This window comes from Choloepus didactylus, chromosome 11 (assembly GCF_015220235.1).
Source record: "Choloepus didactylus isolate mChoDid1 chromosome 11, mChoDid1.pri, whole genome shotgun sequence".
NCBI classification, from domain to species: domain Eukaryota; kingdom Metazoa; phylum Chordata; class Mammalia; order Pilosa; family Megalonychidae; genus Choloepus; species Choloepus didactylus.
Genome location: NC_051317.1, coordinates 13380027 through 13402412, shown reverse-complemented (window position 1 = coordinate 13402412; position 22386 = coordinate 13380027). Strand labels below are relative to the sequence as shown.

General features: G+C 42.0%; 1 protein-coding gene across 1 annotated transcript; it reads right to left on the bottom strand.

The window, feature by feature from the left end:
* Positions 1-4213: 4213 nt before the first annotated feature.
* On the bottom strand, positions 4214-21529 carry IL12B (interleukin 12B). The gene is made up of 8 exons (XM_037799126.1): positions 21478-21529; positions 16427-16514; positions 12915-13190; positions 11611-11728; positions 9341-9558; positions 7352-7506; positions 5853-5984; positions 4214-5269 (listed from the first exon to the last, which is right to left on the bottom strand). The coding sequence occupies exons 2-7, from the start codon at positions 16512-16514 to the stop codon at positions 5853-5855; spliced, it is 987 nt and encodes a 328-aa protein (XP_037655054.1). The 5' UTR covers positions 21478-21529; the 3' UTR covers positions 4214-5269.
* Positions 21530-22386: the final 857 nt, after the last annotated feature.

The following is a 22386-nucleotide window of genomic DNA, read 5'->3' as shown; positions in this document are numbered from 1 at the left end:
TGGGAAATCAGAGTTTACTAGATAAGATAATTTCAAAAAGCACAACTGCTTTGAGCCCACCCTGGGTGGGTAGAGTGAGCTCTTTTACCATACAGAGTCATCATCAATTTATTTACTGGCAGGATATAGACAAAAGACTCCACCGAGTATCCATTTTAGATTTCTCTCATATATGAAGCCAACTCAAATCTGTTTGCTCATCTGTAAAATGAGGTACTCTAATTTTAAGGCTCAGAACAAGAGACTTTAAAGAGCAACAAAATAGTAAACTAAATTCAAAGTACTTAATATACAATATGGTTTTCAAAATAACTGTGAACAGACAAAAAAAAAGCTATCATTATTCTCATTTTATAAAGGAGGAAAATAAACCTCAAAATCCAAGTTACAGCTGGGAAAATTGACCCACAATGAGACAATCAGACATATTACAGTAAAATTATTGGAATTTAAAGGGAAAAATATGGGTGTCCAGGAGAAAAGACCAAGTTCCCCTGAGGGAAAGAAATGAGGCTAGCATCAGACTTTCTGACAGCAAGCTTTCAGAAAAAGGACAATGGAGTAACATATTTAAGATACTCAAATAAAGAAAACATGTACCAAAGACTTTACATCCAGCTGAACTGACCTTCATGTACAATCTGAACAAACTTATTGATTTGCAACAACTCAGGGTACATAGTTGTCATAAGCTCTTCCTGAGAAATGTACCAGGTAACTAGCTTCAGAAAACCAAAATGACAGAAGAGACACCAATATAAGGATGGATGACGAGCATTATAGACGTACATGAGGATTAAAACTAAGTGATCTTATAAAGGATACAGGGAAGTATATACTGTCTACATGCTCTGACATCATAGAAAGAGTACGATGAGAAAATTATATGAAAAACATATTAAGCTTGTTAATTTTCTTATAGATATTATCTGGAAGTAAAAAGATAATACTTCAATTCAGATGATGGGGAAGAGAGGAGGAGGGGCAAGAAGAGGTTAATGTTAAATTACACTATTGCACACAGCAGGGAATCAATACACTAGAACCACCCACACACACACACACACACACACACACACACACACACACACACAAGGCAAAAGTGGCAAAAAAAAGTGGTATTATTTAAAAGTAACCATTAGAACAACAATACAAACCTTCCTAAATACCAGAAGATGGAAAAGATGGACAAAATATATGTATCTCACAAAGCCATAAGCCAGCTTAGTGGGTCCAGAATGTGTTTCGGGTGATGAAAGTTTTGGTAACAGGTGGTGGTGATGGGAGTACAACATTGTGAATGTAATTAATGCCACTACATTGTACATTTAAAAATGGTTAAAATGGCAGATACTACAATATATGTGATACCACAATAAAAATAAATGAATTGAGGCCAAACATAGATTTTATCAATTAATGTAAATGGACTTAACTGGCTTATTAAATAAAAGAGTTTTCATGTGAAAGCAAAAGTCAAGTGACTAACTCAAGAGGCATATAATTTCAGAGTTGTGACAAATCTCAACTCTTCCTGGCTCCCAGCTGTTTATAGAAGAGATGAAAGAGATGACCCATAAAGCCAGGAAAACTCTACCAAATGTACTTTAATGAAAATCTCCATCATTAAAAAATAATAATAATTAAATAAAACCCTGGACAGTTGAATAAAAAAATTTTTTTAAAGCATAGCCATAGCCAGGTATGAGTTCTTAAGATAACTAGTGTTACTTATGGGATTCTTTCATTTAATTCATTCAACAAATATTTATTGAGAGTCTGCATGCAACTGGGTCCTTTTTTAAGTGTTGGGGATACGAAGCTTGAATATCATTTTTCCTGTGTGCAGAGACCCAGATATATAAATGAAATGCATGTTAGCTGAGCACTTCCCTATGTGCTAGTATTGGCCTCCTAAAATAGAAGATTAATGGAAACAATGACAGACTTAAACTGCACTGACACCACTAGGCACTACTAAAATAATGCATCTTAGTGCCATATGATGCCAGGCACAAAACAGCAGCTCATTAAAATGCCTGGGATGGGAATGACTGCCCAAATAAAGCATTCTGTCACAGGAATGTAACTAGTGTTTCCTATAAAAGTAACTAAAAAGCCACAGAATTCTTCTCTCCCTGCCTCTCTTATCTTGTGAAGAACCATGACAGCCTTGCTTAGCAGGGGTGGGGTATAACCAGGGTTCCACCCATTATCTTTGGAAACTGGGTGTTCACTGGTTTCCCCAGGGAAACACTAGGGGTCAGGGACAGAGCTGGGCGTTCTGACACTGAGCCTCCAGCTCTTTCTTGTGCTGGTGTGTCCTTGCTGATGTGGCTAGCAGCCTCTCCGCAATGGGGTTCTCATTTAGGGGAATGTCTTTATTTAATTTTTGGCTTATATTTTCTAGTTTAAAAGCAAACAGGGATTATCTTTCTCACCTAACAAAAAATCTGGGGGTAGGCAGTTCCAGGGATTGGTTCACTGACTCAGAGATGCCACCAGCATCCCATACTTTTTCTGTCTGTACAGTTTCAGCACGATGGCTTTCATCCTGGTTGCACATTGTCCTCTGAAGCTTCCTAAAATTTTATCTGTTCAAGAGAGGAAGAAGGAGGGAAAGGGCTTTGCCAAACTTTCTCAGAAATCCCCCAGCAGAATTTTCTTCATTTCAATGGCACAGCTGGGTCTCGTGGCCTTGCATGGCAGCAAGGGTGGCTGGGAAACTGATTCCTTAGCTTTCCAACTTAGAACTGAAAAGGGGATGGGGTGGAGGGAAGAAGAAGTTGGGAATGAGTTTTGACTGGATCACCAGCAGGTTGTGTCACCTGTCCTGCCCAAGGCCACATGGTGACCTAGTATCCTGGCCGTGCCTAGGTCCCATCTCATGGTCCCCAGTCCTGAGCTCTGTTGCTTGGACATTTAATACATTTTTTGGTGGTTGGATTTGGAGGGGAAAAAAAAGAAGGGATTGTGCTGGAGAGTATCTTTAAAAAGAGAAAAGCTCTCCATTGCGTAAATCCAAAGTAATCAAAAGCTAAGAGGACAGGTCAGGAAAGCAGTGAACATAGTGGAAGCCAGAACATCTGAGTTTTGTTTGCAGCTCTGCCTCAGGATGGCCAGAAGTTTGGGAAAGGTTTCCAAGTCTCTGTGCTAATGAAAGGTGATTAATTTGTTTTTCCTGGTTAGCGTTACTCATTACATACCCACTAAGTACTTTGGTGTTTCTAGATGACAGACCTTGTGGGAGGACAAATAGTTGTCATTAACTCACCATGTGCTGTCAAGTGTGGGCCCACAACACCAGATGATATATTTCAAATGTTAGAGTAAGATGACAGAAACTTCCCCCATTCCTCCAGGCCAGAGTGGAGGAAGGCCTCCAGGGGATACGTAAAATAAGGAATATAAACGAACACTCCTAATTATTATCCTCACATTGCAAGGAAGCCTGAATGTGCACACCTGGATTTTCAAGAGACCAAGTGATCAGATGCCATTCTCTCTGACCCCACCACTTGCCTTTCTATGGGGGGTCGGGTGCCAAGGAGGAATTGGCAGGTCCTGCCCCTTCTTTGAGCCCAAACTGGGCACTTTCACTTCTCTACCGTGCCTTCTTGTGGGTGACTCCAGGTTACACCAATCCTTCTTCTTCACTCTCACCCCAGAGCACCATAGACATTGAACATTGTAGCATTTAGTTTGAACTTGTTTTATAAGGTCTACCAGGGGTGGGCGCTGTTTGGGGGAGGCAACACATGGTTTCCAGAACTCCTCAACCCCAAGGGCTAATAACGTGTCTAGACACATGGCAAACCCTCGATAAATACTAGAGCTGGACCTACAGGATGGGAGGCCCGTGGTTCTATTAGGTTGGAGTTTTACTTCATGATACTGGGGAAACCAGTAGATTTGATTCCAGGACAGAAGGTGAAAGAAGCAAAAGCATCCAACCTCTAAAGAAGGCACAATGCAGTTCAGTGTCCTTGCAAAGAATCCCCCCTTGGTCAGATTACAAGAACATTCCCTGAGCTCAGCAAAACGCTGACTTTGAAATACTGTAAGGGGAAAGAGCAACAATGTGGAACCGGAAATGAAAAAAGGGAGCAACTTTCAACGACAGGGAAGAAAACGCACCCCTGGTAACCCAGGGATGAGGATATGCAAGTCAGCTGAGAGAGCCCAAAGTATTGCAAAGAAGAGTTATATTTTTATTAGTTTAGCCTCAGAATGTAAAAATAAATAAATAAATAGAAAACAAATGCAATCACTTCACAGAAACACTTTTGTTATCTTAAAGTAGCACCTTAATTGATACTTTCTTGGTCATACCCACATGTCAGTTTCCCTGAGGCTGATAAGTAAACAATTCTTCATCACTTTCTCGGCATCTCTGACTGCTTTTTCAAGTGGCTATTAAGAAGCAACTTGCAATTCTGACAATTTTATGTCCTTGGCCATAGCTACACTTGTCCTCCCTCTTGAATCACAGGATCTTTTTAGTTTCCAGACACTTGGGAGGTCTCTGTGTCACCTGTCCGTGTCTTGCAGATATATGGTGATGGGAACTGCCAACGAGGCTGACAATTCCAATTTCAATCTTCTTTTTGGTCCTTTCTAAATTCAAGCATCCAAAGGCTAAACTTGCTTGAAGAGCAGGTGACACTGAATTGCTTTATCAACACCACTTAAACGGAAGTCTTCTTCATGGATATGAGAACTAATATCTTCTTCTCTAGGACCTCTTCAAACAGGTTCCTGTCTCAATGTCTACATTTAAATATCTCTTGTGTTCTCATCCATTGTAAATATATTATTACGCTTGCATCAGAACATCATGTACTGACTTGCTGCCATTAAAACCAATGCACTCTCAGCCTCATTTGAAAAGTTGTGGGTATAAATAACACTTCAATACACATTTTGCATGGTAGGGCACATTCCTTATGGATCAGGTCACCAGAAACATACATCTTGGCACAAAAATGTTAAATAACAGTAATAAATTAATAAATACATAAATTATTTAAATATGGACAATAGCATTAAGGCCAGTGGCAACCTGATAGCTGGTAAACCCATAAATAAATTGTTTCTTTCAGTGGGCATTAGCATTTACATATAAAAATATAGCAAAGACACCATTATGATTTTAACAAAAAAGCAAACTGGGTAGAAAATATCTTTTTGTGTCTGTTCCATCATGCCTTTCAAAATTCTGCCTGATATCTTCCACTTTTCCTCCAAGGTTTCATCCTGGAATTGGAACCTGAAAAAGAAGGCCAAAGCATGCATGGATTAGGAATGCAGCACCAAGTCCTCATTTCATACAAAATGTTATTCTGGGTAATTGCTTTCTGAGGATTCCATGTCACAAGGGCCCAGACCCTCCTTATGTGGTCTAGAATTTGGCCTGGTATCCTGCTTGCCAGAGGCTTTCTTGAGGGTTTTCTTAAAAGAATTTCTGATTGCGTTACTTCCTCACCGGAAACCCTTCAGTGGCTGCCCAGCGCCTCCCAACATAAGGTTCTAACTCCTGGAAACCGCTTGCAATCTCCCCCCAGGCTCTGAGCCCCGCCTACTTCTTTCTTCTGCCTTTGCATACCCTCTGAAAGGGCAGGACCCATGCCTGTTTTCTGTAGGGCTGTATCCCTGCACCCAGCACAGTGCCTGGCACTGTATGGGCAGAAAATAAATAAATATCTGTTAATGAACGAACCTGTTTCTGACTCTGGCAACGTGCACAGGGTGCCCCATCTCCCCACTCCTCTTCTGCACCACCCCCCACCATTGCCCTGCCCGCGGGTCCCCTGAGCGTGCAGGTCTGCGCTGGGCTCTGCGCGCCTGCTCACCTAGCTGCAGGACACAGATGCCCACTCGCTCCAGGACGAGCTGTAGTAGCGGTCCCGGGCTTGCACCCGGATCTTGGCGTCTCTGTGGCAGGTGACCTCGGCTGAGGTTTTGTCCACGCAGTGTTTCCCTTTCTGCAAAGAAGAGGGCAATTTCTAAACGGCCTGTGGCAACGTGGTCACAAGACAGGCTGGGCATATATCTGTAAAACACCTCCACAAACAAGCACACCCTGGTTTTAGGGCACCTGGTTGCCAATGCACAGCGGGGAGTGTAGAACGTGCGCCACCTACTGGCAGAAGCTGTTCGCACAGGTGGCGCTTTTCTCCTTTGTAAGCCCCACGGGAGAAAGGGTGAGGACAGCTTTGTCTTTCCAGCCCACTGCCTCGCCTGAGGCCCCGTGCACATCCACCCCAGTGCTAGGCTGATGGTGGGACCGAGACAGATTTGTTCTGGATGTCCCCTGAATATCCAGAAATACCATACCCTGATTCTTTATCAGATAAGCTTGTGTTAAAATCCTGGCAACTGCAACTTACTAGCGCTACTTATACAACTTCAGGAAAATGTTTTAGGCTCTCTGTGTTTCAGTTTTCTCATTTATAAAATGGGGATAATAATAATGACCACTTTATACAGTTGATAATTAAAGTAATTAAAGACAATGATGTAAAACTCTTAGCAAAGTCTTTATGGTAGAATACACTCAATAAATATTACCTATTAATGATATGTACCGTAAGGAGGGAAGATACTTATCAAGATTTTAAATAATATTTAGGCAAAATCTATTCCAGAATAGGGTCCCTTCCCCAGTTCTCAGGGAGTGACTGTGTTTCCACCACATGTTAGATGTTATGCTGAGTAAAGCATCTAGTGATTTAAAAACTGGGGACCAAGGAGCCCTAGGGGGACCCTGTAAGGGGCAAAAGCAAGAAAGTTTGAAAGCCACTGTCTTAGCCTATGTAAATGCCGATGTCCTGTTTAATAACAATTTCACAATACCTGGAACAGATGGGAGATACCCATTTCGGTTGACATGAGCATAAATGACCTATCAGCAATTATAGTCACTTGGTTCAGATAATAATTTTAGGCTCTCGGAGCTGGGATTACCTACCTGAGGACCAATTCTGAGTGCAAGGATTAATAAGCATTTATACCAGAGCAGTGGAGTGGCTACAGGGGCATGGTCTTTCCTTCGTGTCCGGTAGACAGAGTTTGTGTCCTGGTTCTGTAATTTTCTAGTTGAGTGTCTTTGGAGCTTAATCTCTCTGAGCTTTGGTATCTTCACTTGTGAAGTGGTGACAGTAACACTGCCTGCCTTTGTAGGGTTATTGTGAGGATTAAGCAAGATAATACATGTAGAGCCCTGGGCACAGTTCCAGGCACATAGAAAGTGCTAGCAAAGTTCCCTGTTGTTACTGTCATTCATTTTCTCCATGATGGGGGCCTGCAGAGACCTGACCACAGAACACACTGCACATGCATCACATCCTACCTTCTCTCTCTTGCTCTTGCCCTGCGCTTGAACACAGAACGTCAGGGAGTAGTAGGAATGTGGAGTGCTCCAGGTGTCGGGGTACTCCCAGCTGACCTCCACATGAGAAGAATTTAAAGGCTTCAGCTGCAGGTTCTTGGGCTCATCAGGTTTGACTGTGGAAGACGGAGAAACACCCTTTATTTTCCTAATGGGGCTTTGGAGTAAGGCAGCTCTGGATTCTGATCCCACTTTCACCTTTTACCAGCTGTGGGTCCACAGAATAGTTACTTAACTTCTCTGAGCACCGTTTTCATCTGGAAAATTGGAGTCATCGTGGTTCCCCAGCCCATAGAGCACTGTGAGGATAAAATGAGTTTCTCCATATAAAGCCCTTGCATGAGGTCAACACATGAAACTCATCTTGCTAAAACTTTAGGGAATTAAGGTTTATCATGGACTTTGCTTATTATCTCTGAGACTGAGGTCTTGAAAGCAATAGCCTCACCCCACCCCAAGCTGGCTGCACTCTTTTGCCCATCTCTGCCTATCTCCATGGCTGCTGCCACAGCTCTGTCCCGTCAGGCACCGAGGACATGCTTCTCATCTTCAGGTGGCACTGGGAACAATACGGGGCCATGAAATGTTATGATGCCCACAATGTCTAGCCACTGAACAACCCCACCCAAAGCCATCTCTGGGTAAAATAAAATAAACTGAGTTAGCAAATGCGAGGCCCCTCTGCTGCCAGTCCTCACGCCATGTCCGTGGAAGACGGCCCTCATCAGTCGCTGTGTCCTTTATCACTGAACCCAAGACAGACTCAGAATCTTTCTCATCCCTGCACTCGGGCAGCCGCTCCCCTCAACCGAGGGGCCCTGACGGTGGAACCCTCTCTGCTTGGAGCTCAGAAGGAGGTTCTGAGACAGGCAGACCCTCACGTTTGGGCGATACAGTGAAGAATCACCCTCTCTATAGCCAAACCCTCTCTTTGTGCCTCTCTGCACCAAGCATGGAATCGAACTGAACCTCTCACTGGGGATAAGATGGGAGATTTCCCACTCACTGTCCTTTCTTTTGTCTTTTTATAGCATCCAGCACTGACTAGTCTTGTAGCAGTTATAGTCTCTGTGCTTGCTCATGCATTCATTTATTCAGTAAATAATTACTGAACACCCATTACATGCCAGCCAGGAGACTACACATGGAGGGTAGAGTGGCGGCAACAGACTCTGCCCTCAAATAGCTGATCTTCCTCTAGAGGGCAAGGCATTCTTTAGCATGTTTTTGGGCTCTCTAGGTCCAGCGTCATCCACCCGCCACCACGGGGCCTGGCAGGTGCTACACAAATATTTCCCCCTCTATTCCTATACGATTGACAACTTGTCAGTTAAATGTCACCTCCCCAGCTGGGTCTCTCCTGGCCACTGTGCAAACTAGATCCGCCCCCGCACCCCTCCCCCCACCGCCAAGTACAAATACTCTGCAAATGCTAGAGCAAGTTCTGTGGTTCTGTCACGCTTTATTTCATGATGCTAGTTCAAGGAATAAACAGTAAAGGAAATAAGTGGAAAAACCTGTATTTGCCAATTAAAAAATATACGTCCAATTGGAGGATTTTACATTCCAATATAGAGTCTCTTTTCAAATGCTGGAGAAAGACTAGCTGGGAATAATTGCAATTTGTAGGGAAGCCCTTGTTCTAATCTGTGTATTATGGTTGGGGGCTCCTGGATTCATCATGGAAGCCCTCTGGGGTGTCGAACAGAAATGCAGCAAAAAGACTGCCCTTTCCAGTGGGTCAGACTGGGACCTGAATTGCTAGCTGTGAGACCTGGGGCAGACTGCTTAATCTTTCTGACACTCTATATCCTCCATTTTAAAATGCCAATCATAGTATCTATATCATACTTATTATTTTTTGCAGAATGAGATAATGTATGGGGCATTGTAGACACATGACAAATGGCATTTACACTTATTAAATACATATAATCATCCCAAACTCACTGATGTCCCTGATGAAGAAGCTGCTGGTGTAGTTTTCATACTTGAGCTTGTGAACGGCGTCCACCACAACCTCGATAGGCAGGCTCTCTTCAGCGGCCGGGCAAGCAGTGTCCTCCTGACACTCCACTGTGTACTTCTGATACTCCCTGTGGTCCACTCGGACCCTCTCCTCAGAGAGTGTTGCTGCTCCACATGTCACCCCTTGGGGGTCAGAAGAGCTGAAGTCAAAGACAGAAATATCCTGTATTACACATTTGGGGGCAGTTTGTGACTGCTGCCGGTAAGGAGGGTAAGGCAGCTATCGCAGAACTATCCACTGCGCAGATAGCTAACGCAGCTATGGCAGTTTCTCCAGCTGACTCGGTGTCTTCCCAGGGTCATAAACTGTCCTCCCCAGGAGAATAAGTTTAACTTTGGAGGATGGTACAAATGTTTAGAAACAACTCTGTACATATTGCCATTGGCCTAAATGAATCTGGAAATTTCTAGATGATTAAATTCCTTTATTAAAGTTTTAAATTTATTTTTCTTATTTTAATTACAAAATCAATAGATGCTAATACTAAAAAATTAAAATGAGAAAGATGCATATATAGAAAAAAATGCATGTGCCTCCTTCATCCACCTTTTATCCCTAATCTTATTCCCCAGATATAAATACGTAGATTGTTGAATCCTTCCAGAACTTTCTCAATGAATATTCAAAGTAATCATATATCCACATATGTATATATATACATATGCATACAAACATGTATTTTTTATTTATTTACACACGTAAAGATTTTCTTTTTTTTTTTGAGATGGGATCAAATTTTATCTATAGATCTATATATCTATATCTATATCATCTATATCTATATCATCTATATCTCTATCTATGTATCTATCTATATACATATAGTTTTATAATCATCTTTTTCCCATCTGAACACATTATGGGCACTCTCCATGTCAAAACATAAAGACTTGGCTGTTTGTTTTATTTACAGCACATCAAGCCAATGTCGTGGATTAAATCATGTCCTCCACAAAGACACATTAAAGTTCTAAATCCCTGTTCTGTGGTTGTGAGCCTGTCTGTAAACAGGATCTTTGAAGACGTTATTATGTAAGGTGAGGCCAAAGTGAATCAAGGTGGGCCTTCAACCAGTATGACTGGAGTCCTTATAAGCAGAGGAAATCTGAACACAGCAGGAACAGACAGATGCAGAAAGAGACGGCCATGTGATGGAGGCAGAGACTGAGTTATGTATCGCCGGTAAGCCACCACCAGGGATGCTACAGACTTCAGAGAAAGCAAGATCCTGCTGAAATCCTGACTTTGGACTTTTGCCTCCAAAATTCCTGTTGTTTAAGCTAACTATTCAGTGGTATCTGTTATAGCAGCCCTGGCAAACTAAGACAGCTAGAGTATAGCTCACTACCCTCTATTTAACCATTCCCCTGCTAATTACCAAAAACGCCACAATGGACACTTGCACCCGTGTCTTTGTGCACTTGTATAGCATTTCTTTAGTAAGCATTATCATTTTAAAGATAGAAAATTGAGACCCCAAAGATTATTTTACCCAGCTAAATAGCGGCAAAGCCAGGTTGACTGCCTAGGGTTTGTGCCATTATCCTACCTTGCTGCAGGAACTTGGACAATGATTAAAGGAAAACACAAGGGGAGCTAAAACATAGGTTCTGTACTCATGGAAACTGGTTTCTTAAGGAAAGCCCAAGCGTGTTGGATAAACAGTGAACTCCTCTGCTCTCTTAGCTTCAGGTTGGTGGCATTAGCAGAAGAAAAAGGCTTTGAGATGGCCCTGGGAAAATTGCTGGTGGGCTCACAGAGTTCTGGAGTCTGTTTCAGGGCTTCCAACATCTATGCCCTAGAACTTTTGCTTCCATTTTTGACTCCAGGTGCAATTTTGGCAAGTCATCCATAGCACTGACTTCTCCTTTTATTTCTCCCCATGGTGCTATGAGCCTTAATGAAGCATTTCCAGGCAATTTAGAGGAGAGGATTCAAACACAGCAGAGGTTATTCTCAGGCCATGATAATATTCTGTTCTTGCTGGTACATCTGTTCAGAAAATTGGCTCAAGTCTCCAGGTTCTTTCTCCAACTTAGAGCCGAGAGAGAGGGGTTAGAAAATTATGGGTTTGAGTTTTTTTTTCTTCTTTTTTCCTTATCATTAACTGATAGTCACCGATAGGTCACCCTTATTTTCTTAAAGAAACAGTTCTATCAAGATGCTGAGAAACCAGAGTGGTTTCACTTACCCTCTGCTGCTTTTTACACTGAATTTCAGATCAGTACTGATTGCTGTCAGCCACCAGCAGGTGAAATGTCCAGAATAATTCTTTGCCTCACATTTTAGAAAGGTCTTACTTTTGGGGTCTGGATTTGAAAAAGAACAAAAATTCATTATTGAAGGGTTTTCTTTTAGAACGATTTTGATTATGATTAATTACAGGCCACCAAACAGTGCAAGTGTGAAACTCTTTCATTTATGTTCTTGGAAAATGATACTACTCCCCTGGCGGGTAGTTTAGCTGGAATCGGGAGTGTCCTAATAGGATCCTGATTCTGCAGTGTATACTACAAACCTCACATCTCTGAGGGAGGGATTCTTAATTTTTTTCAAGGTTATCACCTCAGTGCTAAGTTATGCACTATAAACATCAGTTAACTTCCATTAGCCATGCAATAATATTATCATTATTTAAATAGAATCTCAGAACGTCATTCCTTTTTATGGTTAAATATTATTCCATTATATACCACATGAATGAACCTTGAAGACATTATGTTGAGTGAAATAAACCAGATAACTAAGGACAAATATTGTACTATCTTACTGATATGAAATAATTGGAATAAGCAAACTCAGCGGGTCGGAATGTAGAATATAAGTTACAGGGGCTGGGAATGAAGAGTTAATGCTTAAATTGTACAGTTTCCATTTCTATGTCATGAAATTTTGATAATGAATGGTGCTGATGATAGCACAACATTGTGAACATAATTAACAGCACTGAATTTTATTTGTGAATGTGGTTAAAAGGGGAAATTTTAGGTGGTATATATGGTACTAGGATAAAATTAAAAAAAAAACCACATAGAACTGAACAACACAAACAGTGATCCTTATTGTAAACAAAGGACTGTAGTTAAAGTACAATTATAAAAACATTCTTTCATGAATTGTACAAATGTAGCACACTAACGCAAGGTGTTAAAATAGGGCAGCATATGCCAACTCTGTATTTTACGCATGATTTTTCCGTAAACCTACAACTTCTCTAGTTACAAAAAGAAAAGAAGAAAAATGGGAATTAAAAGAGAATCCCAGGACAAGCACTCAGACTGACCGTGAATCCCAACCAATGCGATATTTTGAAGGATGATAGCTCAAAAACTGTTTGAGGAAGCGAAGGAGATGTCATTTTGAGGTGGTTTAAATAAGGATGTAAATGGTAATTCCTTCTCTATACTAGTCATGGCTTACCTTTTAAAATTTTAAGTTTTGAATCGCTCATGCAGTGAAAGAGAACATCGGTGCTCTCCAAGGGAATGGAATTACCTTTCTGGTCCTTTAAAATATCCGTGGACCAAATCCCCTCTTCCTTTTTGTGAAGCAGCAAGAGCGAGTGGTTCAGCACCTCAGCACCTTTCTGACAGGTGTACTGGCCAGCGTCTGCAAACTCTTTGACTTGGATGGTCAGGGTCTTGCCGGAGCCTAAGACCTCACCGCTCTGTTCCGACGTCCAGGTGATGCCATCTTCCTCAGGGGTGCTGCAGGTGAGGACCACCACCTCTCCGGGGGCGTCAGGGTGCCAGTCCAGCTCCACCACGTAAACTGAGGAGCACAGGGAGTAGAGAACGAGGCCGTAAGCTCCATGAACTAACTGTGCTTTACTAATCATCCTGGCCTCCCCAACTGCCTGAGCAACAGCTTTGCTCATAACAAGGGTTTGGCATCAAATGCTGGCTAAGATGATCTCAGGGCGTTGGGTCCCTCTTGGGCTCAAGGTCACGGGACAGAGAAGCAAAGGGTTTTATAGCTGCCATGGACTCATCAACTGGCAGACTGCCTTTAATAATTAACCTTTGATTAGCTGGCAGATGGGGAAGACCTTGATACACCAAGAAATGCAAACCACACGGGACTCTCTGACAGAGGTCTGGTGGAGACAAGAAACTTGCAGCACAATTTCAGTTTCACTGGGAATAAGCCAGGGCACAGTGTTTAGCAGAACACCATAGGGTTCAAAACACAGGGTTTGGAGAAAGACTGACCAGGACTGAATCCCTGTAACTGGCTGGGGGATTCCGGGCAAGGAACTTAACCACTGGGAGCTTCAGTTTCCACCTCTGTAATATGACAATAATAATAGCATCTACTTTGTAGGTTTGGCTGAGGATTAAATGAAAAAAGCATAGGAAGCTCTTAGTGCCTGACACATGGTAAACTCAACTGATACAAATTATTATTATTGTTCACAGACCCAAGGGTCTATGCACAGGAATGTCCTCTCACAATTCTCTATTGGCATTTAAGGACTTAGTTCCTTCTGCATGAGACTCACCAATGGAAATTTCCATTCTCTCTGTATTTTAAGGTGTCTGACAATCTTATGAGGCAGGTGGGTAGATCTTAGTCTTCCCATTTTTATAGAGGAGGGCACTGAAGTCAAGGGGTTAAGCAAGGTCATATCAAGTTAGAAGCACAATAAAAGCTACATGTTGGACAACAGTATCCCGATTAAGCCAGCACTTGAGGCTGGCTTATTTAGTATTTCAAACAGTTTTCAAAAAAAATTCATTCATTCATTCATTTATTCATTAATTCAGGCATCAATTATCAATTGAGAAGAATAGTGCAATCATTGGCCTGCTATCGTCAGCGTCACCTGGGAAACTGTTAGATATGCAAATTCTCAGGCTCCAGATCAGACCTGCTGAATCAGAAACTCAGGGATGGGCCTTGGGATCTGTGTTTTAGCCAGCTCTCTGTATGATTCTGATGCCCACTCAAGTTTGAGAACTACAGTGGTTAAGAGCCAACTTTGGAGTCAGATAGGTCTGGGTTTAGATTCAGCTGCCAATCCTCCTCGTACCAGCCTTTTGGCCTTGGGCAATACAACCAACCACTCTAAGCTTTGATATTATCATCTTTAAAATTGGAAAAATATTAATACTTGCTTTTGAAGGTGAAGATGAGGATTAGATGAGCTAATTCATATAAGAGCTTAACCCAGTGCCCTTAAAAGCTCTATAAACTAGTGGCTCTTGTTTTTGGCATTCAAGTGTACAGCACTGTGGAATGTAACGTTCTCACTTTGCATCAGATGCAATTTATAACTACTGAGGTAACAAAGACAAGAGGTAAAAAGCATTTGGGGCCGAACTCTTTAGAAACGATTAGCTGTGCTAACAGAAAACCTTTGTTTTTTGCTATTTTCTTTGTCCCACTGGTGACTGAATAGTGTTTCCATTATTTTCCGGTTACTACCAACACTCAGAAGTCCTAGCAGACTTTTGTCCAGGGCAGGGAAAACACCTCCAAGAGGGAACCTGACAAGGAACATCTATAACCTATTGTTTGGTTTCATTTCAACTTCTTGTCTCCAAATCAGCAAGTACTCTCAGTGTTTCTCACACTGATTTTCTGGAATTTCTGAGGCTTACCAATCAGGAGTACCTAAGGGGTTAAATATGAAAGGAACAAGGTTCCTGAGCTCACCAAAAGTCCCAAAGTTGGAAGGGATCTAACGAAGTCATCTGGCTCAGGCCTTTGCTTTTACTCAAACCCTCCCATGTGGGTGGCTGGATTATTGTCTTCTTGAAACTCTTAAGAATGGAGGAATGGTAAAAACTTCTTTCAGACATCCATTCCATGTGGCACTCTCCTGACTATCCAGAGATGATTTCTGATCATCAGCTGAAATCTCTTCGGCTTTAATTTATGTTTATTTTCTCTTGCTCAGCTCTCCAAGGACATAGGGAACAAGTGCTCCATGTCCTTTTCGTAAAACTTTCTTCAAATGCTTAAGCGTAGGCTTTATAATGAGACAGAACTGGGATCAGGTCCCCATTCTACTCTTACCAGCCTTGAATAAGTTACTTAATCTTTTAGCCTCAATTTTCAACATCTGTAAAATGGGGTATAGACAGTCCTGTTTCATATGGTTGTTGGGAGAATTAAATGAGATACTGTGCTAAATATGTAGTAGCTATTACTATTATTACTATATAAAGATGTTACCTACCAGCATTATTATGTTGGCTTCAATGAGGAACATCTGTGGGTCTTTTGAGAACAACCAAGACTCAGTTAAGACACAAGAAGGATAGACAGAACCCCTTTTCTACTATTCTACCTATGACTTTCATGGATTGTTGGGATAATAAACAAGTTCTCTTGAATCATCAGAGACATATTTTCAAATAACCAGAATAGTAACACCAGCTAACATTTGCTTTCATTTTACCATCTATGGGTTGTACTCTGCATTCACCAACACAGCTAAGAACTCATGTGGCAGGTCTCAATTTTGTAATCCCCAGTCTACAGGTGAGGAAATGCAAGCTCAGAAGTGACCCAGCTCAAGGTCACACAGCCAGTAATTGGCAGAACCAGAACTTTAAGCCAAGTCAATGTGAGTCTGAATCCTGTGCTTTTACCCAAAGGGCTTTGTCAGAGGTAAGACATGGCAGTGCCAACAGAGGGGCAGGATCGTGGGGGAGGGGAGGTGGGGAGTGGGAGGTGACAGTCTTACACTTTTCAAATCCTCCACTCTAGAATGTCAGTCATACAGTACAGCTGGGTTTCAGTAATACTGGCAAAGTCCATACCTCTTTTCCTATCACCGTCCACACAGAACTCCTTTTCTGGCATCTGCGGTGAATACCGAACAATAGAGATACCCTCTAGAGGTGAAAGTGGGAAATATGGCCTGTGTTCCCAGACGGACAGCTCCCACTAGGAAGACCTACTGAGTGGCTGCCCATATTAGTCCGATTTCCCAGCAGGGACTGCCTGAGAATCCCCGGTTAGAATCCAGGGGTCCATGAGAAGGAGAGGCTGGTTACCATCTTTTTCCAGTTCCCATATGGCCAGGAGGGGAGATGCCAGGAACACCAGGGAAAACCAGGAGATGATCAACTGTTGAAGACACATCTGTAGGAGGAGAAACAGGAGGAGGAGAAGGAGAAGAAAAAACAACAGGAAGGAGGAGGAAGGGGGAAGACAGGAAATAGGAGGGGAGAAGAGGAAGGAAAAGAGCAGAGAGGATGCCAATAATTATTCAGTTACCTTTGGAAACCAGGTACACATTCAATGCACATTGTATTAAATACCTTCCCCTTTCTTCTCCACATTGCCAGGTTAGCATTAAGTGAATTACAGCAGCTCTCGTGTCAGTCTTTGGATAAGAATATCTCCAAAGAGAGAACCATATAGGGCATCTGAGCTGAAAGGGACTTACGGCCAGTCTCTGATACAATCCTCTTATTTTAAAGATGATGGGCCTTTAAGATAAGGCTTAAAGTAGGAACACAACTTGTCTGGTTCAACATTCAGCAGTTAATTATTTGGTGCTTATTATGTAAAGTGCACTGGCCTAGGAGCAGTAGGGAGTAAAATCAGTTTTACCTGCATCCTTCTTTTTAGAAGCAAATACTTTCATTCGACCAGTATTTATTAAGTCAGTGTGTGAAATGCCTACACTGTAGGTGGGGTGACAAGCTGGTGCTGTGACTCCAGGGCTAAAGGACCTGGGTTAAGGGAAAGGTTATACAGAGGGAAACTTTCACGTTCCTGCGACAACCTGGTCACCAGGCCTTGTAGACGTTTAGTTTCTCTCCTTGTTTAGAATGCAATTGTTCCAAATTCAAAGATCTACTCCCTCCTATGTAATCTAACCAAGTGGCTCCCAAACTTTTTTTCCAGGTGAGGGGAACATACTGAGAGATGCACTGGTTTAGTCTGAGGGATCTTAAACATATTCAAAGTCCAGAACCCCTGGAAATCAAGATGTTCCTTGGGAGAAGACAATAAAATAATGATATACAAACTCTGAAATAATGAAAGGCATGCTCTTGTGCTAAGTCACCCACGTCTTATACTGGAACCTAGATAAGTACCCACGGTTTACAGAAATCTTCAGATTGTGACAATTACATCCACTAACACTTTCCCTGTCTATGAACTAGGTAGAGATGACGATGAATTTAAATTTTTTACTATGGAAACATATATATAATTTAGTTTCCCAATTTAATCACTTCAAGTATACAATTCAGTAGTGTTAATTACATTCACAATGTTGCATCACCATTGCCACCATCCATTACCAAAACTTTTTCATCATCCCAAATAGAAACTCTGTATCCATTAAGCAATAACTCCCCATTCTCTCCCCACCCCCTGGCACCTGGCAAACTGTAATGTACTTTCCATACCTATGAATTTGCTTATTCTAGGTATTTCATATAGAAGAAATAATAAAATATTTGTCCTTTTGTCTCTGGTTTATTTCACTGAACACAATGTCTCCAAGGTTCATCAGTGCTGTAGCATATATCAGAACTCCATTCTTTTTTACGGCTGAGTAATACTTCACTGTATGCATATACCACATTTTGTTTATCTATCTGTTGGAGAACACTTGGGTTGCTTCCAGCCTTTGGAATTGTGAATAATGCTGCTCTGAACACTGGTGTACAAGTATCTGTCTGAGTCTCTGGTTTCAATTCTTCTCCATACATACCAAGAAGTGGTTTGCCAGGTCATTGGTAATTCTATGTTAAACTTCCTGAGGAACTGCCAAAGTGTTTACCACAGCAACTGTGCCATTTTGCTTCTCCACCAGCAGTGCATGAGTGTTCCTATTTCTTTATATTCTTGCCAACAACTGCTATTTTGCATTTTTAAAATAGTAGCCATCATAGTGGGGGAGATAATTATTTAATTTCAGTCTGAAATACTTCCAACCCCTTGGAGAGCCCCAATATTCTGCTGGAATATGGTTTCAGAGAACCCATTGGTCTAAGTCATATGAAGAACAAGACTCAAAAGTTTTGGCCAAATACCTTAGAAATGGCCATCCTTTGGTTGGGATGATTGATCACTGACAAATCAATGGCTCTGTCGTAACTGCCACTAACCCTAGGAGTACCTTGCTATATATTTTATTCCCTTTTAGTATAAAGCTTATGAGTGGCAGAGGCAGAACTAGAAGTTGGGCCTTCCTGTACACAGATCAGAGCTCTTGTCACTGCAGTATGGAGCGTTCAGGGACACATGATCAATTTAGTCCAAGTTATGACCATAAAAAAGTACTAGCTGGCAAAGAGCAATGAGGAGCACATTCATAGGCTTGGAGGGAAGCAGACATTGGCTTGAATCCTCATCCTCCACTCACTAGCCGGGTGATGCTTGGCAAAGTACTCCCTGAGCCTTGGTCTCCTCGTCTATAAATTGGACATAATACCTATCTCAGAGGGTTGCTGGGAGGATCAATGAGATAATGTATTATAGAAGGCAATCAGTCACATTAGTTTGTACCTAGGGGAAGATAGGAGAAAAATCCGATGTCTGTATTGTATACAATGGATAGCCAAAAAAAGTCAGGTCTGGCTGTAGGGAAATGCCCATAGAGGTATTAGGATGACACAGGCCTGTAAATCCCAGATGTCAGCACTCTGAGAGCAAAAATTCCTAGCGATTCCTTTATACTCTCTCAAGGCTGGGGTTTTCCCTCTAGCTGTGCCTTTAGAACGTCCTCCTTGGGCCTCAGGTGCCTTTAATAATCTTAGGTGAACTGCATGCCAGGGTAAAGGAGCCCTGGGGAAGGCTCCAGGAAACAACTCCCATGTAACTATCGCCTACCTGCATTCCAAAGCACAGAACACTGGCAGGAAGTGGAGGTGGCAGTGGGTCACCCTCTTAATCAAAACCAGGGGAAACTGAAAAGGGACAACATGTGGTTACCCAGTTGCTTTCTGGTTGTACAGCTGAGATTGGGGCGATGTATCCCTCAGCTCACATTTCCTTAGCATGGTAAATCAGAGTTTTGAAGGTTTAAATATCTTTCCATGCAATTTCAAAGGATTTATAAACTTTTAAAACCCTTGCCTGAGAGACACAGGGACCCCAGGTTAGGCACTAGCAGCACGAGGGAGCCCACAATGTGTTAAGGTTCCCTAATGCTGACACCAACACGGGCATGACAATGACACTTGGGTAGGCATCTCTTTTTCAAGTTTTATTTCATTTGTTTTTACACTGACAAAATGTTACTTTTATAATTGGAAAAGGAATTATTATTTAAAAGTAAAAAGATGTGATGGTTAAGTTCATGTGTCAACTTGGCTTGGTTATGGTGTCTAGTTGTTTGGTGAAGCAAGTACTGGCCTGATTGGTATTGCATGGATATTTCGTGAATTTTAATCATCAGTATGTTGACTGCACCTATGGCTGATTACGTCTATAATCAACAAAGGAGATTGCCTTCAATAATGGGAGATGTGCATCCAGTTGGTTGAAGGCCTTACAGGGGGAACTGATGATTTTAGCAGTCAGAGAGAAGAATTTCCATCTCTACTTTAGCTAGCCATCTTCTCCTAGGGGATTCATCAAAAACCTTCACTGGAGTTCCAAACTTGCAGCCTGACGTACGGAATTCAGACTTGCCCATCCATACAGTTGCATAAACTAATTTCTATAATAAATCTCATTATATATAGACATAGGTATAGATATATAGATATAGATAAATATACACACACACACACACACACACACACCCAGAGACACACACACACATTATATATCTCCTGTTGGTTCTGTTTCCCTGGAGAACCCTGACTACTACAAAAGGCATAGTCACCGATGACATGGGTGGCACATAGAAAGGGTCCCAGTTCTAGAGGCAGGCAGACCTGTGCTTTGCATCCCAGCTCTGCTCAGTGACCCTGGGCAAGTCACCTCACCTCTTTAAGCCTCACACTCTTCATCTGTAAAATGGACATCTGGCTGTGGTAAGAAGTTAACCGTTAATTCATGTCAAGTATTCAGCATGGTGAACCACTTGACTCACATAAAGCCAGCGCCCCTGAATATTTGTTCTCACAGAGCCACTTGCCTGCCCTTCATCCTTTTTACTACAATTGCAATAATACAGCTTCTCATTAAATGTTTGCCTTCCCCACGAGAGTGAGCTCTCTGATGGCAGGGATCATGCCTGTCTTGCCCACTGCTATATCCCAGAGTCTAGCATAGAAACTCTAGCATAGAGGCACTTCACTAATTATAAGTGGAATGAGCCAACATACAAAAACCATAAAAGATCAGATCCCAGTAACACTAACTCTAAGAAGCCACCCATATTCTTTCCAATATCTTGAAATGCCTTTTTTAAAAAAAGGGCCATCAGCTGGAATTTGGCAATGTCTTTTTAAAATAGTATTTTAACCTGACCACGTTGTTGCACACAATTTTACCTGGGCAAGCATAAGGCATCAGTACAGGAAAGATTTTCCTTTTCTCAGGTTTAAAAACTCTTCAGAAAGTAGTTTTAAACATTACAACTGCTTTTCATTTTTAAAATAGGACCAAGGTTAGTTAATCCCAAAAGAACTAGAAAACTCAGCAATCAATCGGTTTGATATGACAACAGCCTGGGAAGCCCATCATAAATATAGGAGGAAGTATGCTCTGTAAGATTCAGTTATGAGTTATAACTAGGAATTCAATTATCTAAAGGAAAGCATGAAAGGCTTTTAAAAGTTTACAATACTCAGACAAGCCCCATAGACTTCAACACTATATAATCCTTTAACTTATGGCCATTAATATTTAGGAAAATACTTTTATATGCAAGGCCACTTCAAAACAAGATAAAACAAACCCTTCTATAAAATATGCATTCATTCACAACTCTTAGTATATAAGTATTATTAGTTGGCTTTTAAAATTAATAGTCTATATATAGTCAGTTCCCAGAGCACCAATTTTTTGCTGGTGTCCCAGTAGCGTAAGTCACCAAGGATGCTTCCAGAAATCCACCCACCCGCCTGCCTATCCCCAGACAGCCCGCAGGCTCATGGGAAGGGGTGGCAGAGTCTAGGGAAGTGCTCACCTTGCTTCCAGGCAGGTGCAGGGTCCGCAGGGCCTGATCCTGTGTTGCTGTGAGAACGGCGGTGGCTGCTGCTGCTTCTGCTGCTGAGCTTATATACTCTAGTCCTAACCAAGCTCTCTGATGAAAACTCAACTTAGAAACTTCAAGTTGCAACACTGAAAAAAACAACTCTCAAAACATTCTGGGGGAATTTCAAGGAGTTCCTTTTTTTCTTCTTCTTCTTTTTGTATCAATAATGCTGAAGGAACCTAGGCATCAAAATCCCAGGTAGTGAACTAAGAGGAAATGACTTTGGGGTGGGGAAAAAGGAAGGAGCTGGGGATGCTGATTCTCGGGTTTGCATCATGGCCAAGGTGCTCGTAGACTGCAGCAGGCAGCCTCCTTGGGTTCCACAGACTGGGGAAGAAGGAAGCCAAGGCGAGGTTAAGTGGGAGGTCGAGTTCATGTCAGGATGGAGCAACGGTATGCAGAGATTCCAACAGCAAAACCTATTGTTCTCCTCCTCCACATTAGTACTTTAACATCTGGACTTCAGAAACATACTATTTCCATCCACTGGGGCTCCATGCACCACCACACACACACACACATGCATGCACACAGAACACATTTACATAGACAGAGTCCTGGGTATGTGGTAAAAGTGTGTGTACAGTAAGACTTAAATGTGTGCACAGACACAGCCTGTGCTCTTAAGTACTCTCTCATAGACAGATGTGAGCAGACAGGCATCCAGACAACACAGGCCATACTCAAGGCACACCTCACTCCCTTGAGTACCCACACTATAACCCTCACACTCATTTGCACACAAAGCTAGGCCCTTACAATCTCTCTCCACAGATGCGCACAATTAGCTGAAGAAAGACATATTTCTCTTAGCAGAATTTAAAATTCCTAAGAGTCGTG

Excerpts from the sequence above, each read along its gene's own strand:
- IL12B (XM_037799126.1), bottom strand. The coding sequence starts at position 16,514 with ATGTGTCTTCAACAGTTGATCATCTCCTGGTTTTCCCTGGTGTTCCTG. Across the intron at positions 13,191-16,426 it reads ATGGGAACTGGAAAAAGATG|TTTACGTGGTGGAGCTGGAC; the intron begins GTAACCAGCCTC and ends TGTGCTCCTCAG. Across the intron at positions 9,559-11,610 it reads AGTGTAAAAAGCAGCAGAGG|CTCTTCTGACCCCCAAGGGG; the intron begins GTAAGTGAAACC and ends CTTTGACTTCAG.